At 37.7% G+C, this 22,370-nt stretch overlaps 1 protein-coding gene across 6 annotated transcripts in view; it reads right to left on the bottom strand.

The window, feature by feature from the left end:
* The window catches only part of RIC1 (RIC1 partner of RAB6A GEF complex), a 59,276-nt gene extending 37,281 nt beyond the window's left edge, over window positions 1-21,995 (bottom strand). For 5 of the 6 annotated variants that reach the window (XM_075725919.1, XM_075725924.1, XM_075725921.1 and 2 more), the window contains exons 1-3: window positions 21,729-21,995; window positions 10,703-10,810; window positions 4,712-4,788 (exon numbers count right to left, since the gene is read on the bottom strand). In XM_075725919.1, coding sequence (XP_075582034.1) covers window positions 4,712-4,788; window positions 10,703-10,810; window positions 21,729-21,869 — 326 coding nt within the window. In that variant the 5' untranslated portion in view covers window positions 21,870-21,995. The remainder of the gene's footprint in view (window positions 1-4,711; window positions 4,789-10,702; window positions 10,811-21,728) is intronic. The other variant, XM_075725923.1, reaches the window with a different exon arrangement.
* Window positions 21,996-22,370: the final 375 nt, after the last annotated feature.

The following is a 22,370-nucleotide window of genomic DNA, read 5'->3' as shown; positions in this document are numbered from 1 at the left end:
TTTATCCCATTAATCTAACAATGGATTTTACATAAAATGTGCATAACACTGAAAAGGTCAGTTCCTTAACCCCTACCATATCCACATAAGTATATTTCAAACCGATTAAACCTCTAACGGTATAAAATAGTGTTTAAAAAGAATTTCCCACTCAACTATCTTAAAGTATTTCATATAGTCTGAATTTTGTACAAGCTATGCCCTCAGATATTGATTGAACAAACTTAAAAGGTTTTGTGGGCTCCAGCCGCAAACGTTGATAATCTTGAATTCCAGCACTTCCATTAAAACACTGAATTTTAGAATATAAAGACCATTACAATAGGTTGATATGAAAAGGAGGAAGTCATGCCATATGGGCATTTTTAAACAGGAAATCAATTTTCCTAAACTCTGATTCTGCCTCTTTTTAAACAAACAATAGCAGGGGGCAGGGGGAGTTCACGCAACCTTACTTTCCAAAATCCGGTTATTTCACACTACTAAAAGATAAGGGGAAGCAGAGACTCTTGCATTCAAACACAGTGAGAGCTTAGCCTCAACTCACACTTTAGCTGTTCTGCTAAACCTGTGTTGATTAGATTGGGAGAGAAGAAAGAGACTTTACCCTAAAAAACCAAAAATTGTACTGTGATTAGATATGCTGTAATGCGTATTGAGTTATAAATAATAAAAGTGTTTGTCACTTCTTATGCAGTTTTGTTTTGTTTTTTCCTTACCTTGAGGTATTTCATTCAAGCTGTACCAGCAAAAAACTTTTACAAGTGTAATTACAGTTTACACAACAACTATATGCTAGAATAATTCTGTTAACAGATCAAATATAGGCAAGCTCTTCTGGGTCATCTTGCTCAACAGCCATATATAGTAACAACTCTGTGCAGTAACAACTATAAACTGGAAGGGCTGTACTTTTTCTCCACAAACATCCCTCTCCCATATGGACAAATAAGGAGCGGTTTTTATTTCCAGCAACTTTTTTTGGTCACTTTCTTCAAATCAAGGCTAAACCATTATCAAGCAAATTTTAAAGGAGTTATTTAAAAAATATTAATACCACATAATGCTGTAACTCTGCTGGAGCTACCACTGTCCCAATCTGGAAGACTGCAAAAATAACTAAAGTCAAGAAATTAGCTGTCTATCATATATACCTTATCACCCACTTTTCTGACATTCTTTTTTTACTTACGGTAAAATATACACATTTCATTTAAATGAGAGCAAAGCTGACAGCAGAATTTAAACACAACCTTTCCCAATGTTTTCCGTTGTATGGGATCAAACCTAGCCGCAAGTTCAACTTCAGGATATGGACTAAACTAGAAAATCTTGCACCAGGATTTTGGTGCAGCTGAGGATGTTACTGGTGTGTACTGCCGCTGCATGATCACCTCATTACATTGACCTGCACTGCTTAAGAATTCTATTCAAGCTGAAGTTGTATTAAGAGAGTTTGCCTTTACATTTGTAGTCACTACATTGAAATTTTATGTTTCTGTCAGAACGGGCCATTATTATTTAAAGAAAGGATACTAGAGAACACGCTTCATCCTGCTTACAAAAAGTTAGTAGGTATGGACAGTTCATCAATGTTAATAATTATTCATACTTTTAAAAAGTAGGCTAAGACTGAACTTTTAGGGGCCCTGACAGAAGTACACTCACTAGCTAAAAAAGAAAAAAAAAAAGAAAAACAAAAAACACGACTTATGATATTCTACAACATCTCTTAATTTTCTCTTATATTGTAGAGGTGTCCAAAGAAAAGAATGGCAAGACAAAAAAACCTTTACCTCAAATATGCAAAGTGTGGAGACCTGTTTGAACCTGTTGTCCATCCATTTCACTGTTTTTACTTATTTTCAGCAGCTGTCCTATCACACCACTAATGCAAGGACAGCCTTACATCTTGTACTCTCTGCAAAAATCACCACACCCTCCCCCTCACTTTGCTTACACAGGTAAATAACCATGTAAGATAGAGCTGGACAAGTAGTAATTAATATTTGCATGAGAGTTAAAATGTTGCAAGCAATTGCTTTATCATGAACTATCATATGAGAATTATCAATTGAGTATCACTGGGCAGTCACTCCATGTTTTTGAACTTCCCAGTGTTGCTACTCCATGCTACTTCAAGGTCACCATTTTCTAATGCCAGCCTTTTATTATAAGCCAACTTGCAAGCTAAGTGCCTGGAAACCGGGGGAGGGGACGGAGAGGGGTGAAGAAGGGAGTAGGCAGGTTTAGTTTCTCCATCAGGTCAGCAACCTGACTTGACTTAAGGCACAGCTGCATAATCACTGCTGCCAACATAGAGGAAGGAGCCAAGAACACACTGTTCCGGTGGGAGAAAACAGTAACACGCCCCCTTTCAAGCACAAGGCAAGGTACATATGAGGCCTTTCACTGGTTTTTAATTGCTTCAGAGTTAACAAAATTAATCTGGTATTGTTCAGTCCAGTAGAAATGAAATCCAAGCATTTCAGTGAAATAATGTCTTTGGAAAACGAACATATGCCAGAAGAAAGTTAAAAGTTTCAATTCTGGGCTTTTGGTTTAGTTTGGCTGTTTGTTCATTTTGGGTTAGGTTTTTTCTTGTTTGGGTTTTTATTAGTATTTAATCTACAAAGCAAATTAGTGAAACTGCCTACAGGCAGTGCACTGTAAAGTTCATCCCATTATAACAGCTTATAGAATAATTTTACATTAATCACAGCAGGCATAATTAACACACAAATGCTTGTGTCTTTCTTTTGATCTATATAACCAGAACAGTAGTAATTTTATACAAGTTTTCAAAATTGAGGTCTAAATATAGACAGATTAGTAATCCCAGTAAATTCAGTGAGATCATTCATCCTCTTCAAGTTAAGCACATACATTAGTCTTAGGAGATTGTGAGCAACCTATCATAAACAGTCTGGGGACAAACAACTTCTCTTATTCATCCACAGAATCAGCATTATACCCTTTTGGGCTATACAAATATATCTTAGAATCCTGACCATTCAACACACAGCTAACAGAAAGACTTTTTCTTAAAATACACGCTTTTAGGTTGACAACACAAATCAATTACCAATGTTTTATATAAAGTTAGACTGGTTAGTCGTTGACTGTTTAATAGGTGTTTTCAAACCTCCTTACATGTGGCATGTCTAAACAAACTTCCCAAACCTTCTTTTTTAACTCTTAGTGCATATTTTATACGTATTTCCATGTATTTTCAGATTTTGCCAATAAAAAACCCAACTTTCCAAATAGAGGAAGAAGAACATACCATAAATCATTGTTTAGTCTTTTGCATTATGTACAGCTGAAGATACACTATGCCTTTATTTATTTCAACAGGTTGCAGCAACAGGTTGTCTGCTTTTTTTTTTTTTTCTCCTGATGACAGTAAGTCAGTTTGAAAAATGCTATTCAGGTCTCAGAAAAGACAAGTAAAGTAATAGAACTTGTCTACGTCACTCTTAAGTTTTCGGAAAATAGACACATAAGTTGCAATGGTAAATTCCATTTAATTCCAGAGCTTTGAGGGCTATTTCAGAGGCCAAAAGATGCGTTATAGTAGCAACACACACAAATTTTTCCATTCAGTGGAGCAAGAATTCACTTTGAAATCATGTACTACCTGCCAAGTCATTTCCTTCTATACACACTTGTAAAAGAATAGAGATCTAAATGTTCATGAAGACCTGTTTTTTTTTTTTTTAAATGTTCATGGTTTAACAGTTACAGTTTAAAAAAATCAAAATGTTTTCATCTTACATGACATCATAGGCTATCCTATACCCCTCACAGATGTCCATTTGGAGACACGCCCCAATCAACTTTAACTCGTTTTATGAATATGAAAAAAAATTAAGTTGACTAGCATTAACATAATGATAAAGGTGTATATATAGAGATATATCAAAACGGCAGTTTCTAGCCAATGAGAAGTCAAGACTGTTTTATTATTCCTGTGGACAAATTTGATCCAGTCAATGACTACAGATTCTGCCTATCTAAACACATACAGACACACATAAATACACTCCTTCCGGTTTTAATTTGAACTAAGTATTTCCCAATTTTGTCAAATCCAAAGTCAACTAAGTCAACCACAAATACATCCAACATACAGTCACATTTTATCACATAAGATGTATTCTGTCATTCAAAATAAGGAAAGTAAGATGATGACAACATAACACACTGCAGCTAATGTACTTGAACATTCTTACTAAAAATTATTCATATTCTTTCAAAAATATTGAGAATTTATTTCCCATTTGTTTCAAAAATCTCTTAGTTATTACAAAGTTGGGGGGTGGAGAGGAACCTCTTAAAAAATTGCACCCTAATAGTTCCTAAGGAACATGACTTACTCAACTGAGCTACACAACAGGAATTATTAAAGCTTTTTACAGATCATGAATTCAGCAGACTACCTCAAACCACAAAACTAGACAATTTTAACCCTGCTATTTAGGATTTTGAGAGCTTGTAAGATGGACCTAAGGAATCTTACCAGCGCACAGCAAACCAATTAGACCAACTTCTCCTCTGAACTAACTCTAACTCATAGGAATGATGCTTCATACACTCATCAAGTTTTAAAACATACTTTGGAAGGAAATATTTTTTATCATAAAATCTGCTTAGGACTTGTCACATTTTTTCACCCTGTGGGGATACAAAGAAAGTTTAAAATACTTACTTGGGATACACTGGCTCATAAAGATACTTGTCTCTTGCTGACGGGATTTCAAAAAATAAGATGTATCCATTTGCAGTCTGAAAGAGAAACACTGATAAGATACATATCCAGTCTAGCTGCATGAGTAAAATCCATACAGACTTGCAATTTCTACATATGTCTCATATATTGAACACAAATATACACTCATATCAAGTTTCAGATACATTAAAAAACTGTGTTGAAATTCATTCTAGGTAAAATCCATACTAGCCCTTAAAGCCCACTGAACAGATCACTCGGGAGGTAGAAAAATGAAAAAGCACCACTGCTGATGTATGCGTCCAGCAGAAATTTTCCTCTGATTCATACAAATAAATAAAACCAGACAGCTACATCAGATACGTAGAACCTGAGAGCCTAATTCCCACCAATGAAGAAAATAGTGCAGAAAGCATTTAGTAGAAGGTAGCAAGCCTTCAGAACAAGATCTCCAGGCTTTTGAAGACACATGAACACTACAGAGTGCAAAGAAGCTTGGCACTGCCTCTCAATGTTGGTAATCCAGGTAGTTTTCAAAAAATCCTCATGTCATGCCGTACCTTGAGATGCTACAAAACCGTTTCAAAATCTTCCAGTGTCTGAAAAAAATTCTACTATAGTTCAATCCCAAGTCACATTCTGTCATTCTGGAACACTGACTTCAAATTATACCGCTATTCAGAGAACAAATATAAATCATTTAGTTATCAGATGTTCCAGTCATGACTAGAAGCTGACCTAGTGTTTGTATAAGCACAGGAGAGGCAGCTGACCAATAAGGTTAGTTGATCAAAGAAGTATGATTTCTTTAAAGCACAAATTCATCCTTCAGGCAAATTGGCAAATACATTTTGGTTAAACAGTGTTTCCATCCAATCATTTTAATATGGCCTGGGCATGTACCCAAAGCACTATTACTGAAGACAAGAAGCACTGAAATGAATGGTTTCAAGTTGCTTTGCAAGGTCGGTTTCCTTTTCTTTGAATAAAGGAAAAAGTAACACTCTTGTTAGCTTAGTTTATCATTTCACAGATGCCATGTTTTTCCCCAGTCAAACATTTTGCTTTATCATGAAAGAAATCTGTGGTTTGGTTTCAAAGTACCAAGAAACACAATTATTCTCATTCAAAGTGAGTATCTTTCTCACGCAAGAATAAAATCCGAACCATAATGGTGAGCTTGAGACAGGCTGAAAAAAAATGGAAGCTTTTATATGTGCAGTAATATCACATTCAGGTATTATGTGGTAAAGAAACGTGCTCATTTCTAATATCTTTACAGGTTCTTTCCATTACATCTTTAAATATTTAGCCTGTAAGTTATCTTATCCTGGAAGGAACAGTAAAACAATACTGTGAAGTATCTTTATACTGATCCTAAGGTACAAAGGGCCTTACTGAACACTATTCAAAGCACGAAGTTGCTACTGTTACAGGTTCACTTCTAAACAGAACCTCAAATTCCATGAAGAGATGGATGAAATACAGAAGCATTCAACCATACGCTTCCTGCAAATTGATCATATTCATTCACATAGGTTTCTACATTGCTTTAGAAATGTCTGTGTTGCAATGAAACTTCCTAAAGTAACCATCAGTGTCATCCGTTCACTGTCGCCCATTCCCTGATCATTATAATCTCTGACAGTCAAAAGTATAAACAGACAGTACCTTGCAAGGGATTTCACTACATGGTTTCTTGTATGCTATGATGTTTAACAAAGCTCTGCCTTAGCTATGGGAATGCACACTGAAGAGCAGTCTATATCAGAGGGCTGCCTGTAGCAGAGGAAGGACTAAAATGCCTTGTATATTTCTCTATAATTAAGCATCTTGACCCAATTCACAAGTTTTAACCACTAGAATTAGCTACCTTGGGTGTATATACTAATCTGGACGAGAAACAAAATATTTCCAGTAACACTGGAAAAATTAAAAATGCAGCAATATGAGAGTAGAAACTACAAAATATCAGGGAAAAAAAGATGATCGGTTTACAAAATGAGCCACCACTTTAGCAGTAGAAGGTACTAGTCGTAACAGAAGTTAGACTTGCTAGGGGATGAGGACAGTGTGACAGCTGCTTAAATTGGTTTAACTGCATACCATTAGAGCTACTTGAGGTGTTTTATAAAGCCTTATATGATAGACCAAAGTTTGCCTTCAGTACAAATAATAATTACCTCAAAGCATATGCTGCAGTGATTTATTTTCATAGAGATGCTCTGAACACTCTGGCAGTCAGAAACAAAAAGCATTCAATCCAGACTACACTCCCCATCATTATGTAATTTAAAAAAAAAAAAAAAGTGAATGTACCTTTTGGATAATAAGTACATTCTAACCTATTTGTTCTCCTTCTTAAAAACAAAGTACAACATAATTTTATTATTACATAAAACTACTACAATCAAGAAACTCCACAGCACAGGTAATAACAGGTGAGAAACTAAATCACCTAACTCAGCTTTCAAACTGGTAGTTTTAGCTATTGCACAGGACTTCAGTGATTAACTGAAGTTAACTCAGTTCAACAAAACTAGTAGTACAAACTATTCTTTTTTAATTAATAACTTGGAATCATAGAATCATTTAGGTTGGAAAAGACCTTTAAGATCATCCAGTCCAACCATTAACCTACACTACCAAGTCCACACTAAACCAATCAAGGGTAGACTAGACTAAACCATGTCCCAAAGTGCCACATCTACCCGTTTGTTGAACACTTCCAGGGATGGTGACTCCACCACCTCTCTGGGCAGCCTGTTCCCATGCTTGACTACCCTTTCCGTGAAGAATTTTTTCCTAATATCCAACCTAAACCTCCCCTGATGCAGCTTGAGCCCATTTCCTCTCGTCCTATCGCTGACTACGTGGGAGAAGAGACCAACACCCACCTCAAGACAACCTCCTTTCAGGTAGCTGTAGAGAGCCATAAGGTCACCCCTCAGCCTCCTCTTCTCCACACTAAACAACCCCAGTTCCCTCAGCCGCTCCTCATAAGACCTGTGCTCCAGACCCTTCACCAGCTTCGTTGCCCGCCTCTGAACACACTCCGGCACCTCAATGTCTTTCTTGTAGTGAGGGGCCCAAAACTGGACACAGGATTCCAGGTGCGGCCTCACCAGTGCCAAGTACAGGGGGACAATCACAATCACCTCCCTGCTCCTGCTGGCCACACTATTCCTCATACAAGCCAGGATGCTGTTGGCCTTCTTGGCCACCTGGGCACACTGCTGGCTCATGTTCAGCCGGCTGTCTACCAACACCCCGGGTCCTTTTTGGCCAGGCAGCTTTCCAGCCACTCTTCCCCAAGCCTGTAGCGTTGCATAGGGTTGTTGTGACCCACGTGCAGGACCCGACACTTGGCCTTGTTAAACCTCATACAGTTGGCCTTGGCCCATCCATCCAGCCTGTCCAGGTCCCTCTGCAGGGCCATCCTACCCTCCAGCAGACAGACACTCCCACCCAACTTGGTGTCATCTGCAAACTTACTGAGGGCACACTCAATCCCCTCATCCAGATCATTGATAAAGATATTAAACAAGACTGGCCCCAAAACAGAACCCTGGGGAACACCGCTCGTGACCGGCTGCCAACTGGACTTAACTCCATTCACCACAACTCTCTGGGCTCGGCCACCCAACCAGTTTTTTACCCAGCGAAGACTATGCCCATCCAAGCCACGAGCTGCCAGCTTCCTAAGGAGAATATTATGGGAGACGGTGTCAAAAGCTTTGCTAAAGTCCAGGTAAATGACATCCACAGCCTTCCCATCATCTACCTGGTGGGTCACCAGGTCATAAAAGGAGATCAGGTTGGTCAAGCAGGACCTGCCTTTCATGAACCCATGCTGGCTGGGCCTGATCCCGTGGTTGACCTGCACTTGCCTGTTGAACTTGCTTTGCTATTGCTCCTTCATTTATACTTATTAGTTTCCTTCTTAAGAAAAAGTCACAAAGAAGGAAGAAAATGTTTATTCTCTTGGAAAGAACTTCACAGTTTTACTTGGGGATAAAAGTAACATGCATCAGCAGGAACACCTTCTTCATTAAGCTCCCAAAATCGCCTCTCTGCCTTCTCTCTCTATAAAAAAAATACCAATATTTCTAAATGTGGTCTTTGAGTAGGACTCATTAACTGTTTCAAATTAAACTTCAAATATATTCCAAAAGTGTATAGAAAAAACTTGCAGAACAGAACTGGTGTTAAAACTGCCATAACACACATGCTTGACTATATTATTTATATATATACACACCCAGGAGATGAAATATGAGCATAAGAAACATGAAGAATATTAGAAATCTCATGACACTCATTGTTTTATGAACTGTTTGACCATTTTGAATTTTAATTTGTAAAACTTAAGTTTACAAACTGAGACTTTATGGGCATTTAGATTCTGGCATCACCTGCCAAAAAGAACACTATACATTTAGCTGCAGAAAAACTTGAAAGTACAGTAACTGAACTGGCAGAAATTAAAGCTAGTCTGACTGTCAGCTGAACCATACGGTCTCTTGAGCAAATGGATCAAAAACATCACAGAGAAAACATAATATGCAAAGTAATTCAATATAACAATTTAAATCTCTTCTGAACTACTGCATAAAATGTGTTTGGATAGCTTACTTGTGATTATATGCTGCATTATAAAATTGAAGAATTCTTTTTTATTCTTGGTAAATGTTACAGAAGTCTCCTTTCTGCCTTTGCTAGTAACTATTAGCATTTGCTAACTGAAAATATAATCTGACACAAACAGAAACACTTCACTGCACTGATTCCATGAGATCCTTTTAGGTAATCTCAACATTCTAAACCAGCTACTCAGAAAAGTCTACCCCTGCATTACACACAAGAAAATGGGAGCACAGGAAGTTTAGTTGATTTAAAGTCATGATGATATTGGTAGAGACACAAACTATTCAATAAACCATCTGGTATTTTCCACTAAGATAATAATATCTGATTGGTTTAAAAACTACAAAGCATTACAGGCACCATTTTAAGCACAAAAGATGGTTTATATTAGGAGATGAAGTCAGTGTACCAACAAATACAGTAGTTGTTATCCAGTTTGCAATTCCACATAATCAACTTCCGATGGGGAAGTCTAACATTTCATTTCTTTCTTCTGCACCTTCTCACAAGAAGATCTTAAATACAACAGCCTTCATTTTAAAAGCTAGAAAAAGAAACTTACCCAACTTAAGACCTGGTTCTAACATAAGACCTGACCAAAAGTCACCAAGAGTATCATCACCATATTGTGACTCCTATAAACTCTACTCCCACCTTTGTTGTGTGTACCTTGCACCCCAAATTTTTAAATGCTGGCGCTGAAATAGTCCACTTCACTGCTGTGAGCACAGCACCAGCTACGAAACAAGATTTTATTTCCATGTGAGACAAGATCTCATCTTTACCTTTAAGACTCTTAACAGAAGAGTCTATTTATCACCTATCACTGTCCTTGTTCCTGTGTTCTCAGTGCCTTGCAATTTTTTTTAATCACCAAAACACACTGTACCTTAATAAAGCCACAATTTCATTCTCTTAAGACCCACCTTTCTGAAACATCTGTAAGCTCTATTTATCAAGCTAAATATGCTCATGCCACCTAACTCCTCAACTATTTCCTTCATTCACATGTCTTTAAGTTCCCTTATTCTTTGTGACCAGATTACTGAAGTAACAAGATGCCGGATCACCCCTAGCCAATACATCTAAACATTATTTTAATACAAAGAACTGCAGTTCATTCTTCAGGGTAAAAAATTAATGAAAACTACTAAAGGAAGCTTCTATCACCCAAAAAAGCCTTGGTGCTATTATATATTTTCACAAGATAAATATCACTTAAATGTATATACAATCTGCAAGTTTGCATAAGCACAGAAAATGGTAATACAAAACTCTCTTTGCAGTAGTTTAACCACAGTAAGAAGAAAAAACCCTACTTACTGAAACAGCTATCATGGTGCTGTCAGGCCGCCATTCTGCTTGTTTATAAGGTCCAAACTGAGAAGCTGCTTTTGATAGTTCCTTGTAACTTACGATTAATACACTGGGCTGGAGGGGAAAAAAAAAAAAATTACATCTCATATCTAGAAGGAATGGGATGTTTGTTATATTGTGATATAACTGTAAACAACTATGTTTCCTTAACAGCAACAACACATTTTCCTTGAAGAGAGAGCTTAAAAAATTAGTGCATATTTGACAATGCATTACATAAAGGTGCTTTTAATGGGAGTTTATGCAAAACACCTGCTACACTGTCATTCCTAATCTCACTCACCCAGGACATTTAAATAAAATACTTCATTTGCCCAGAAAGGAGTCATTATAGAATACAGAAGTAGATTCAAGTTAGACAAAGGGTGACTGACACTTAAGATGAACAAATGGATCTCAAACAGGCTCCTATAATGAAAAGGACTGTCAAATTAACTAGGATTAAATATTCTATAGAGTATTTGGTACAATCCATTTGCCACAAGAGAATGATAATCAGGAAATCTGTTTTATACCTCTTTAAGAACAGGTTCCCAGAAATTGTGCAGAAAATCCACCTCTACAGTTTGCTAAAAAGATTTTGCATATGATCAGATGCACCCATTAGAATCTTTCCTCCTGGGAATGGAGGAGAGCTTTGGGGTCATGAAGCCCAGACAAAGCTACCATAGGCACTAAGTCTTCATTCCTTTTCACAAAAGCAGTTGAGAGCTGTGACACAAAAACCTAATGGAAAGCTACCCTTCCTTGCTCCAGTGTTTAGAAACATTCTTCCTCCTTAAATGTATTTAAGAACCATTCGTACTTTCTTGCTCTTGAACCAATAACAGCTTTCAGCTTAGACAGGTATTCCCCCTTCTGCTACCCTCCACCACTGGGAGGTGGGGATGGAGAAATATGTGCATATGTATTAGTTGGATGACAACTGTACTTCCTCAGCCTTCAGTTAAATTAAACAAGCCACACTCTTCTTTTTGTAAAAGAAGTTTCCCCTCATCGTCATAACAGATGATCTCCCTAACTTTGTCAATGCCAATTTTTCTTCAGTCGTAGCAGCAAACTCTGCACCAAAAAGAGCATGCTTCTCCAGCCCCAGGAAGGGAACCAAAAGGCTAAACAGTAATAATTATTTTTGCTGAAAGTAATCATGAAACCATTTGGCAAAGCTTGTCATTCACCACTAGGCCAACAGGTCATGGCAAATTACTACTGGTTTTAGTTAGTTTACTTGCTCAAATGGCAGAAACTGGTACAAAAAAATCTAAAAACATTAATTCTACCCAGAAATCATGTGGCTGTCTGCTACCCCAGAACTCGGTGAGTATCTACTACCATCATATTGGGAATCAGTTGCTTCAGTTTCCCTTAAGAAAAAGTAGAGTTACAAACAAATTAATTTAAAAGGAAAAATAGTATGAAACAAAGTAATCAAATGTTTTCACCATACATATAAATAATGAGCTGAATTAATGTCACACAGCCAGTCTTAGCCTTGGTAAATTCATAGTCTGACTTTGCATCCTGTAAACAGCATTATTACTTAAATTTCACACCCACACAGAACTGAATTATCAAAAATAAAGTTAAATATTTATACTGTAAAGTATAACAAGCAAACTAATCTTTACCCTAAGAACTATTTACATCAGCTTTTTCAATTCATGTGGCTTCTTTTGCAGATATTTGCAAATCAAATTATCTAACGTTAAATAGATAGCTAATTATTCTTAACAGATTCTTATTGATTGTTCTCACTAAGTACAAAGCCTTTCACTGCTTTGCACTGACCCACCTTAACTGCCTTAGATACAGAGAAAAAGTGCCTTATGACAGTACAACCTTGGTAATCTGCATCATTAGTGCTGATCTGGATACGGATCTTAAAGCAGTTCTGTGCTTCAAGCATTTTAGCAGCAAGCAAAAAAAAGTTTTAGAAGCTCATTAATGCACAACAATATTCTTTCTATATTGCTACTTCTACAGAACATAATGACAACATTTATACTGTAATGTTCTTGTGGCATTTATTCACAAGGAAGCTGCTAGTACACCTCAGAACCTGGAAGAACGTTCTGCGTACACAGCAGCTATAAAATTTATACAAATCGATTTCTAGACTGATCTCATTTTGTGCCTTACAGATGAGGACTAAAGGAGTTAACATTAAGAATGCAAGCAATCATTTTTAGTTTTTTGCAGGTTAAGTAGCGTCTTTTCTTATGAGAAAGCAGACCCACTTCTAATTCAATAGGTCACAAAGACTACCTAGCTAATGGTTAAACCATAAATATTTCACTGATGCAATTTATTTCCACATACTCTACAACTCAAAAGCATTATTTCGTATGTGAGGAAAACCCTAACATACAAACTTTATCCCCCTGTTTACAAGCCTCCCACAGAAGTGTGAACTGCTGCACGATTAACAAAGCTAGAAGGGCAGCTCAGTATCCTGCTCTGCTCATGCAAGAGAAAGAGAAATGGTCATTTTACATCTGAAGTAATTTATTACATCTGAAGTGACCAAAGATGTATAATGGCACAGGAGTATGTTCTATAAACAGGAATGTATCAGCCTAATTTTAAAGACTTGCCCCAGGCAGAGCAAGCCATTAAACACACATTTTAACAAAAATAAGGGCCTATTTAGTACAACGCTTTTCTCTGGTTAGTTTTAGATACTTAACTCATAGCTTGTACAGAAACAGTAGGGGTTTAGATTCTATTACAGAGAATTTTCCCTAAATCTTTACATTTGTTTCTGCTGGAAAAAACAACTCTCCATGTCAGCGCCATGCAAACTCCATGTTTTTTTCCTCTTCACACTTCTGCATGCAGCTACTAAAATTATAAAGAAATCTAGTTAAGCACAACTAATGAAACACGCACACTGTCTCAAATAAGCCAAGATATTGAACCTCCTTCTTTATAATACTTAAAATCCAATTGCTGAAATATTAATGGTAGAGCCACAGCTTTTGGAGAAACTGGTGATTCCAGAAACATAGCAAGTGACCTAACAAATAAAGAGTTGTTTAAAAAGCCAAAAATTTGTCTACAGAACAAAGTAAACACCTTCAATTTTTAAGTAAGAAAGAAGACTAAGGAAGAAAGAACTGAGTAAGCAAGTCTTTACTCAAATTGCAACTTAAAACCAGCAAAAGCTTCCCAAAATAGATAAGAAGCATATCTGGCATTTTACAATCTGCTGCAGAGAAAATATAGTACATTTTGCTTCTCAGGAGAAATGTAAGGTCAGGCAAAACAGAAGCTGCCACTCACAGACAGAACAGTGGAGGTTTCACAGAAATGGTGAAAAAAAAAAAAAAAAAGGGAGGGGGAAAGATAACCTTAAAAAGAATATAGTAGTATCATCACCAAAGAGTAAATAAATTCGCCAGTGCTCTGGTTAAGGCTACTGAAAAGAAGAAGACAGAACTTCTTGTTCCCACAGTTAAATATACTTTATCTCCTTGCCTTCTTATACATCATTCAGCTACCTTGGCTATCTTTTCACGAGAGCACTTTCCACAGGAGCTCTTGCTCCAAAATCTTCATGCTTCTCAACAATACCTTTCTAGCATAAAACATGGGTTTTTTTACTGATGTGAGATTATGACAACATTCACAAGAGACAGCTGAAAGCAAATGTGTTTTGGATGACCAATACTGCAATAGAGAAATTACACTATTCATAAAACAGTAAGGTAGCAAGATAGCTTCATAAGCAAAGACACCTAACTCAAACTACTTTAAAACTCACTTTTGTTTCATTATCAGTTGCTGTTTTACATTAAGAATTCCTTTGGACTTTCCACTAAGAAAGATGAGCTCCGCATCAACATCAGGACAAAATACCTAAGCAAACAATTAAAAAAAACACCACAAAACAACACACAAAACCAAACCCACGGTGAAATAATTTTAAATTGTTATTACTTAATTCTACCTGACCAAAAACAACATCTTTCCCATTTTCCTTTTTTAAGCAATAACTATGAGCAGCATAAGTAGTCTCAGAACACTGAACCATATAAAGTAGTTTTTATGAAGAAATCTATCAAGATATACAAACCCTGCAGCAAATTCTCTCAGCGAGCTTAGACATGGGATATTACCACTTCACTTCTCTAAACACTAACATTCTACCACATTTGATGTAAATGCAAATCAAGCAGACATATAAACCCTAAACTAAGAAGTGAATGTTGCTCTGAACAGGCTGTCTATTAAATAAGACAAGTACTACAGACTTCAATAGCAGCCCTCATAGGAGCAAGTGTCTGTCCTATTTGACAGGCTGAAAGGGCTTTGAAGAAAATGATACATTAACCAACTGGAGAGAGGTACAATCATTTTTTGTTTGACAGAATATAAAATAATGAAAAAATTATTTTCCTTAATTTGGTTTCTGTGGTTTGACTGCTGCAGGTTAATGACAAACTGTGCATACAGTGGACTTAACAAGTTAAGTAGGTCAGCAAATACAATGGAAAACTACTAGACTAAGTTTGAGAAGTAAACACTAACCAGCATGTATGTATTCAGACACTGAAACTTCTTAGTGCTCCTTTATTTTTAGTTGCTCTCTTACCATTAATTCACTTGAACCCAGAAGGAAAGAAAGCAAGACAAGAACACTCGCATTTATAGTCACCCAAAAAATTACTAAAAATATGAAGAAATACTTTTGCTCAGGCCTGTGGATGTTCCTGTAAGACACCAGCACTCCCATAATTTTGATGCAAAACAAAGAAGTGGTTATTATATCTGTATTAAATATGAAGAGCAAAACCATACCCTTGCGTAAATTCTAAAAATGATGCATCAAGCAGTTGATATAGTTGATACGACTACATACTCATATTCTTATGTACTGCAAAAAGTTAAATGATCTTTTTTAAATACTGATAAAGTTGCACTGTATCCAATTATTTCTGCCCTAATAATACTCAAGAACACTGAGAAGTTCTGAATGTTTTGCCTAGCCTATCCACAGCCAACATGTTTAGCTCTGAACTCCAGTTTTTATTTTCCTCCTCTTATTGTAACTACAAATCCAAAGTAACTTGAATTTTAAACCCAAGTAAATTTCACAATTCTTGATACTTCCTTCTCTCTTTTAAAGGATTCTCATCGTTAATGCCACCAATTCACTATTACTAATTTACTTTCCAAAGAATTGTTTACATTTAATTATAGCTTTCAGACACTGAGTATCTGGAAGACTAGGAGTCTTCACAACTGTTATGTCTAGGAAGAAGATTCTTGTATTTTTTGAGAGCATGCAACTGTATTAGCAGCTGACAACACAGTATTATGTATGGGTTTGGGTTTTTCAATGTAACTTCAATACAAGAACCTGCATGGCCGTAGGTAATTGTTAAAATATTAATATTCTCATCCCCTAACAATTTACTATTCCAGACATCAAAAATTAATCTCACTTAGAATCAAGAGGCAATTTCTTTCAAAAACACAAATGTTTTCTTTAGTTTTATAAGACAAATGCTTCAACACTTCATTAGGCTGTAGGTGCAAGACAAAAATCAAAACCACACTGTTCTGATGAGCTTACGATCTAAGTGACCTAAGAGAAGGCTGGAAGAAAACAGAACTAAAGCCTGGTGACACTGTGCACTTCATTTCGTCATTAGATGACATCTGTGCTCCACTTTAAAGGCTGAAGCTTTGTAGGTTTATAAACTGATAAACCAGAAAGGTTATATGGAGAAAAGAAAACCATGCATGCATGCATAAGGAAGAGGAAAACTCATTAGTAAGGACCAGAAGAAAAAAAGAGATAGACCACAAAAAGCCATTTTGTCAGTAACAAAGATATAAGGTGGTGATAAAAGAATTTCTAAAAACAGGGTTAATTATAAAAACGTAACTACTTTAATCCAGATTTAAAAGTGGCTGGAAAGCTTAGAATCAGCAGAGTATCCATGCAACAAAGACAGCAGACACAGCTCCCAATACTGTGCTTCACATAAGCTACTGTGAAAGAGTTCAAAAAACCAAAGCACATCAGAATTGTTGATCACTACCTCTCCCAAGAAAGTTTTCAGTTAAGTTACTGCTCCAAAATGCTGCCAATAAGAAAGGCCATATTCTATAGATCTTTGCTGCTCCTCAGCCCCATGAATTGCCAAGTACTTTAGATTTGTATTAAATGGAATTGTGTGTGATAGAGAATACAGTGTCTAACCTAATCTCTGATCTCATACTGGCGAACGACTCTGTTACGTGCCACTAACTGGACAGTCAAAACTCATAACTGAGGATGCTTTTCTCTTCATGCAAATAATTCTGAGATGTCTTTCAGGAGTCATCTACTTTATATTAATACAGGAGACACTGAAAACCTGGTAAGGCCTACTGAATATTCACATGACAATTTCACATTTCACATGGTAAGGCCTACTGAATATTCACACGACAATTTCACATCTCACATGGTAAATCCATCAGTCTAACACGTATTTCTCATTTCTTTAATTATGTAACCGCAAATACATCTTTATAATAGAAGCAACAGCACAACTGTTACTGTTACTGACATATAAAAAGCAGTGGCCTTCTCCAACAAATGTCTGATAGTTATCAGTAAGAGGTTAGCATCTCAGGGGTTAAATTACTAAGGAAAAAACACAAAGTGGCAAGACATCTTAGTTTGCACTGATGTTATCCGTGTCACATTGTTCATAATACACAACCACTCACATCATTATCAAGACCCCTGCTGTCCATTTTGCAATTAAATTTCAGATAAGAGTGCTACAGATATTGTATCTAATCCTGTCTAGGAAAAGGCCACATACAATAATTCAGTGAATAATTCTGCTTACAGTTCTGAGATGAAAGCATAATCCTGAAAGCACGGTGAAAACATTTTTTTTCTTTTAATGGCCACCTGTAATAAAAAGTATTACAGAAACAACTGCCTATTTTTAAAATATATTTATTCATATATCATACGAACTGTAAGCGCTGGTGTCACAAGTAACTCCTTTTATAATGTGCCAATATTCCAGGTTACAGAGATCACCTCTCTAGCAGAAGCACAGTCCCCTGTTTTGTCCTATTTGTTTAAATAATATGTATGCTCAGATTTAAAGCATGTATTGAGTTCAACTGCAGGATTACCTGCAACAGCTAGAGACTGAAAAGTACGTAAGAGTGCGTTATGAGAGCTGACTTATGCAGCATTTAGAATGAATACAGATTATTTAACAGTCTAGGATTCCAGCATACATTCTTTCCCATAAGCTTATAATTCATTTGGGCGATCTGATTCAACATCGGATCATCACAAAAACCCAGAAAAGTTTAAAAACAAGGGTAGATGCAAATCATAAGCTGATAAGCACCGAGGTAATTAAGAAATGCTCCTCAAAATGAGTAGTTGGGGCAAGCTACTCTGGGCTTCAAAGAGCTTACAAAACTGGTTTTGACTGGCAGAGTCACAGCAGATAGTCCAACAACCTCCGGGAGTTTTCATTAAATATTCAAGGCCAGTACTTATTCCTGTCGTTCCTGTAACAAGTTTGTTAAGATTAAAGGAAATGCTGAACTATATTTATACATACAACTACATCATCAGACTATTCTTGTTGCACACAATTCACTCTTCAATGCTTACAGGGGGAACTCCACTCATCTATCACACCTCCTTCCTCGGTTGCATTGCATACACCTTCCCACCAAGAGCCCCTTTGGTGAATATCTAAAATTCCCTGTACTGCCTAAAGCTCTTATTTCATGAGATAACCAAACCAATTTAAAATTAAAAGCCACTACTGTTAAAGGAGTAACACTTTCAATGAGCCAAGTACAATGCTCCTTTGATCCCTTCATGAGCTGAAAAAAACCAGACTTCTATTTGTTCAGCAAGCTGAAAAACCCGTAAAAGCCATCACTGGCCCACCATCAGAGCCAGTAAGATACAAGTGCAAGCAGGAAAGATCAGGACACTTAGGACTGCATAGCTGCCTGGGGAAACCTGACCTTTAGTTCCCAAGCCAATCTATTAAACATCTATTACCTCATTTCAGCATTTCAGAAAGTTCCTTTCATGAACCGAAGTTTCTCATTTCAAGCATCCAAGTACTTAACATTACCAAAATGAAAACATTGACAAGCTTTCCAACGCTGTCAATGAAAACAGTTTCATTGGCTCTTAGTGTCAAGGAATCTTCTGAGGTACCTAGGCCAAAAATTTCTTCTGATTTAAGAAAAATACTTGGAACAGTGGTCTCCAAAGTGGGACGCATTTAATACAATCCATTGGGGTGCAAGAAGAAAATATTTTTTGTACCAATAATAAATAAAGTAAAAATTTTAAAATGTGTTTATTTCAGCTTTACTGTATTCTTTTTTTTTTTTTTTTTTTTTCCCCCCAAACCCTGGAACAGGTTTCCTAGAGAGGTGGTTGATGCCCCATGCCTGTCAGTGTTTAAGAGGCATTTGGGCAATGCCCTTAATAACACGCTTTAACTTTTGGTCAGCCCTGAAACAGTCAGGCAGTTGGGCTAGATGATCATTGTAGGTCCCTTCCAACTGAAATAGTCTATTCTGTTCTACTCTATTTTTTAAATTTCTATGCTATGTATGGTTGATAATGTGCATACTAGTACAGTAGCACATGCAAATAATTCATAAATAAACACACACATACTGGGGGTGCATGCTCAAGAATCTTTCACCAATGCTGCTGCATGATCAAAAACATTCACCACTGATCAGTGGTCTTTTCTACCCACAATCCAATCTCTGGCTACAAAATAACGTGTAAAATAGTCACGGACTTTTTGGCTCAAAAACAGTAACAGAATTCCATCTGTTTTTACCTACAGCATTTACCCCAGTTTCTAATCTTAATACCTATATTGTTTCCAAACCAGAAAACAATCCACACTTTGGGATAAACTTTCCTTAGCTCTTAGCACACAGTGGGTGAAAAGGAGCTTTAAACATTACCACCTCACCTGAAAAAATATACATACTGAATGTAAATTCACACACCTAGAAGTATTTCAAAGGGCCCCCTGTTCTTGAAAAATTCAAAACAGAACTTCACCATCCTCATCACCTCATTCTTACATGAAACCTTTCACATATAGTTGAGATAGTAATGTCTTAACAAGAACATTAATCTGAAGGCTCTTCTACTTCAAGAAATCGGATTAGTTCAACCTGACCAGAACTTAGCCTTGTTCCAAAGATACTTCTGACAAATGAAAATATTTTCTGGAATGCATTCATTTTAGTTTGTTTTATAAAAGTTCAACATACGATTTTAAGCTTCAACTTCAAAACCAAACAAAAAACAAAACCAAAAACCAACAAAACAAAAAAACCCTCACCCCAAAAAAACAGCTATGTGCATAAAAATACTGCAAGAGATTCTCTTAAAAAATGCCCTTAACAAACATTAACAGAAACATACAGGATTTTTCTAACTGCCAGATATCCACAGAGGTGGTGAGACTGTAACATACTTTTCAGTCTATGATCAGTCAGTGATCAAGCCTGGCAAAGTCAGCATCTTTCTCAAAGCACCCATTACATACTGAATTAAAATGTATTTTAAAAAATTTAATGACCTGTAAGTTTGCTCAACTTTCCTGCATTGAGTGAACTCTTTTAGTGCTCTCTCTGTAGCCAGTTATACAACATTTAACATTTCAAAACAAGTCCCAGCATGTAAGTTAATGAACATCGTCCTCAGGAATAGACCATAAAGTAAACTACATGCTAGACAACAGGGTACATCTTGAGAAGCATTCCACAAGCCTGGTTTTTTTTTTATTTTCCTGGAAAAGAAGATCAGTTGTGCTCTGTTGACAGGCTACAACTATAGGTTTAAGAACTGGCAAAAGCTAGAAGAGCATACGCTTTATCTACACTATGTGCCACAAACCTAAGAAAACAAGAGGCCACATGATGACGTTCACACGGCGTAGTTACTTGGCTGGTATGTCCTAGCTGCATACTCGTATAGGTTAAAAAACCCAGCATCAGCACCCCACCCAGGAACTAATGAACAGCCATGCAGAGTGCAACACAAGGTAAAGTGATGAAATCTCTGCTTAACTTAAAGTGAGATTTTAAGGCTATGACTGTCATTTGATACCTTTCAGTATCAGCTTTCTAAAATGGGATTGTCAGTTTTCTAATCTGAGATGAACTCTATAAATTATCTGGAGTTGGAGATATTTATAGAAGATTTAGGGTCTAATCTAGGCAGTATTTAAAAGGATCCAGCATCAAAATTTAAAGTCAATATCTCAGCTTTTGATGCATTGACTGCATCAAATCAAAGTGACAAACAGCATTTTTGTAACTACACTAATTCAGAGTGAATTAAAAGCAAGGCATTTAATGCCAATTTTTCATGTAGTTTCAAACTGGATGTTGTTAGAGCAGCTACTTCCATGTAAAAGCCTTAACAATTCTTCTGGTTAAGGCCGCAAAACTTTTAAACTTTTCATAAAAAGAAAAGTTGGTGAGCTTCTGTGTGATGGCATTACACAAAACGTTATAGTCTGTTCTGCGTTTTATAAAAAACGTGTTTCATATTTCCTCTTTTATATAAAACACAACACAGGAAGGCAGAAGACATGAAGCATATTTGCAAAAAAAGCATCACTACATCTCTCTTTATATTAAGCTTAAGTGCTACTTCGAGTAAAAAAAAAAAAAAGTTGGTTAGAAGTCTCATTTTCAGGAATAACAGGTGTTAGCTCCAAACAGATTGATCTTACGTATTTTCTTAACACTACATTGCTATCGGTAAACACTGTGGGTTAACCACTCCGATTCGCAAATAGTGAAGTATTCTGTAAGCTTTAGTCCCAAGTTTTGCAACCCTTTCTGGAACAGCCACGAAAAGAAACATTTTACAGATGAGAGGGCTTTTCAGCTGGGAGAGCAGGATTCGAGGGCTCGCAGGAGGATGGATACTCACTCTGCAGTACCAGATGCTTAGCTGAGATGGGGATAACACTGCGAAGAAAGCTCTCTGGGGATCCGTCTGGATGTGAAGAGGTTGCTCCAGGGGCTCCAGAGGACACAACAGCCTCTTGGGCCAGCCGCTGAGAAAATACATGGCTGTAGATTTCCCTCTTCCGAGAAGCGGGCTCTCAGCTCACTCTAGCCTAGGCGGGGGGCGGCGGGGACATCAGCCGAAGGAGAGACGGAGGAGGGCTCGCTGCCCGCTCGGCGGCCTGCGGACGAAGGGCTCTGACCACCGGCCCGAGGCCCACCATGCATAATCACCAGCAAAGCGACGGGACCCCTCGGCTCAGCGCCACGGCCCGCGCCCGGGAGGGGGGCGGCTCAGGCCTCCCCGCCGCTGGGGACCGCAGGTCCTCGCCCCCAGCCGCCGCCGCCGCCGCCGCCGCTGCCGCCGGCGGGGCTCTCGCGCGGGCGTGGGGGTGGGGAGCGCCGCAGCCGCCGAGGGGAGAGGCGGAGGCGAGTGTGGGGAGGGGCGAGAGCCCAGCGGGCCGCGGCCTGAGGGAGGCGGCGGGGCAAGCGGCCGGTCACTGCTCCGAGCGGGCCCGCGGGAGCTGCGGCGGCTGCAGCGGCGGCTCCTCCCTCCTGCGGGTGC

This window comes from Pelecanus crispus, chromosome Z (genome assembly GCF_030463565.1).
Source record: "Pelecanus crispus isolate bPelCri1 chromosome Z, bPelCri1.pri, whole genome shotgun sequence".
NCBI classification, from domain to species: domain Eukaryota; kingdom Metazoa; phylum Chordata; class Aves; order Pelecaniformes; family Pelecanidae; genus Pelecanus; species Pelecanus crispus.
Note: the sequence above shows the minus strand (reverse complement) of the source record. Positions and strands in the feature narration are given on the sequence as shown.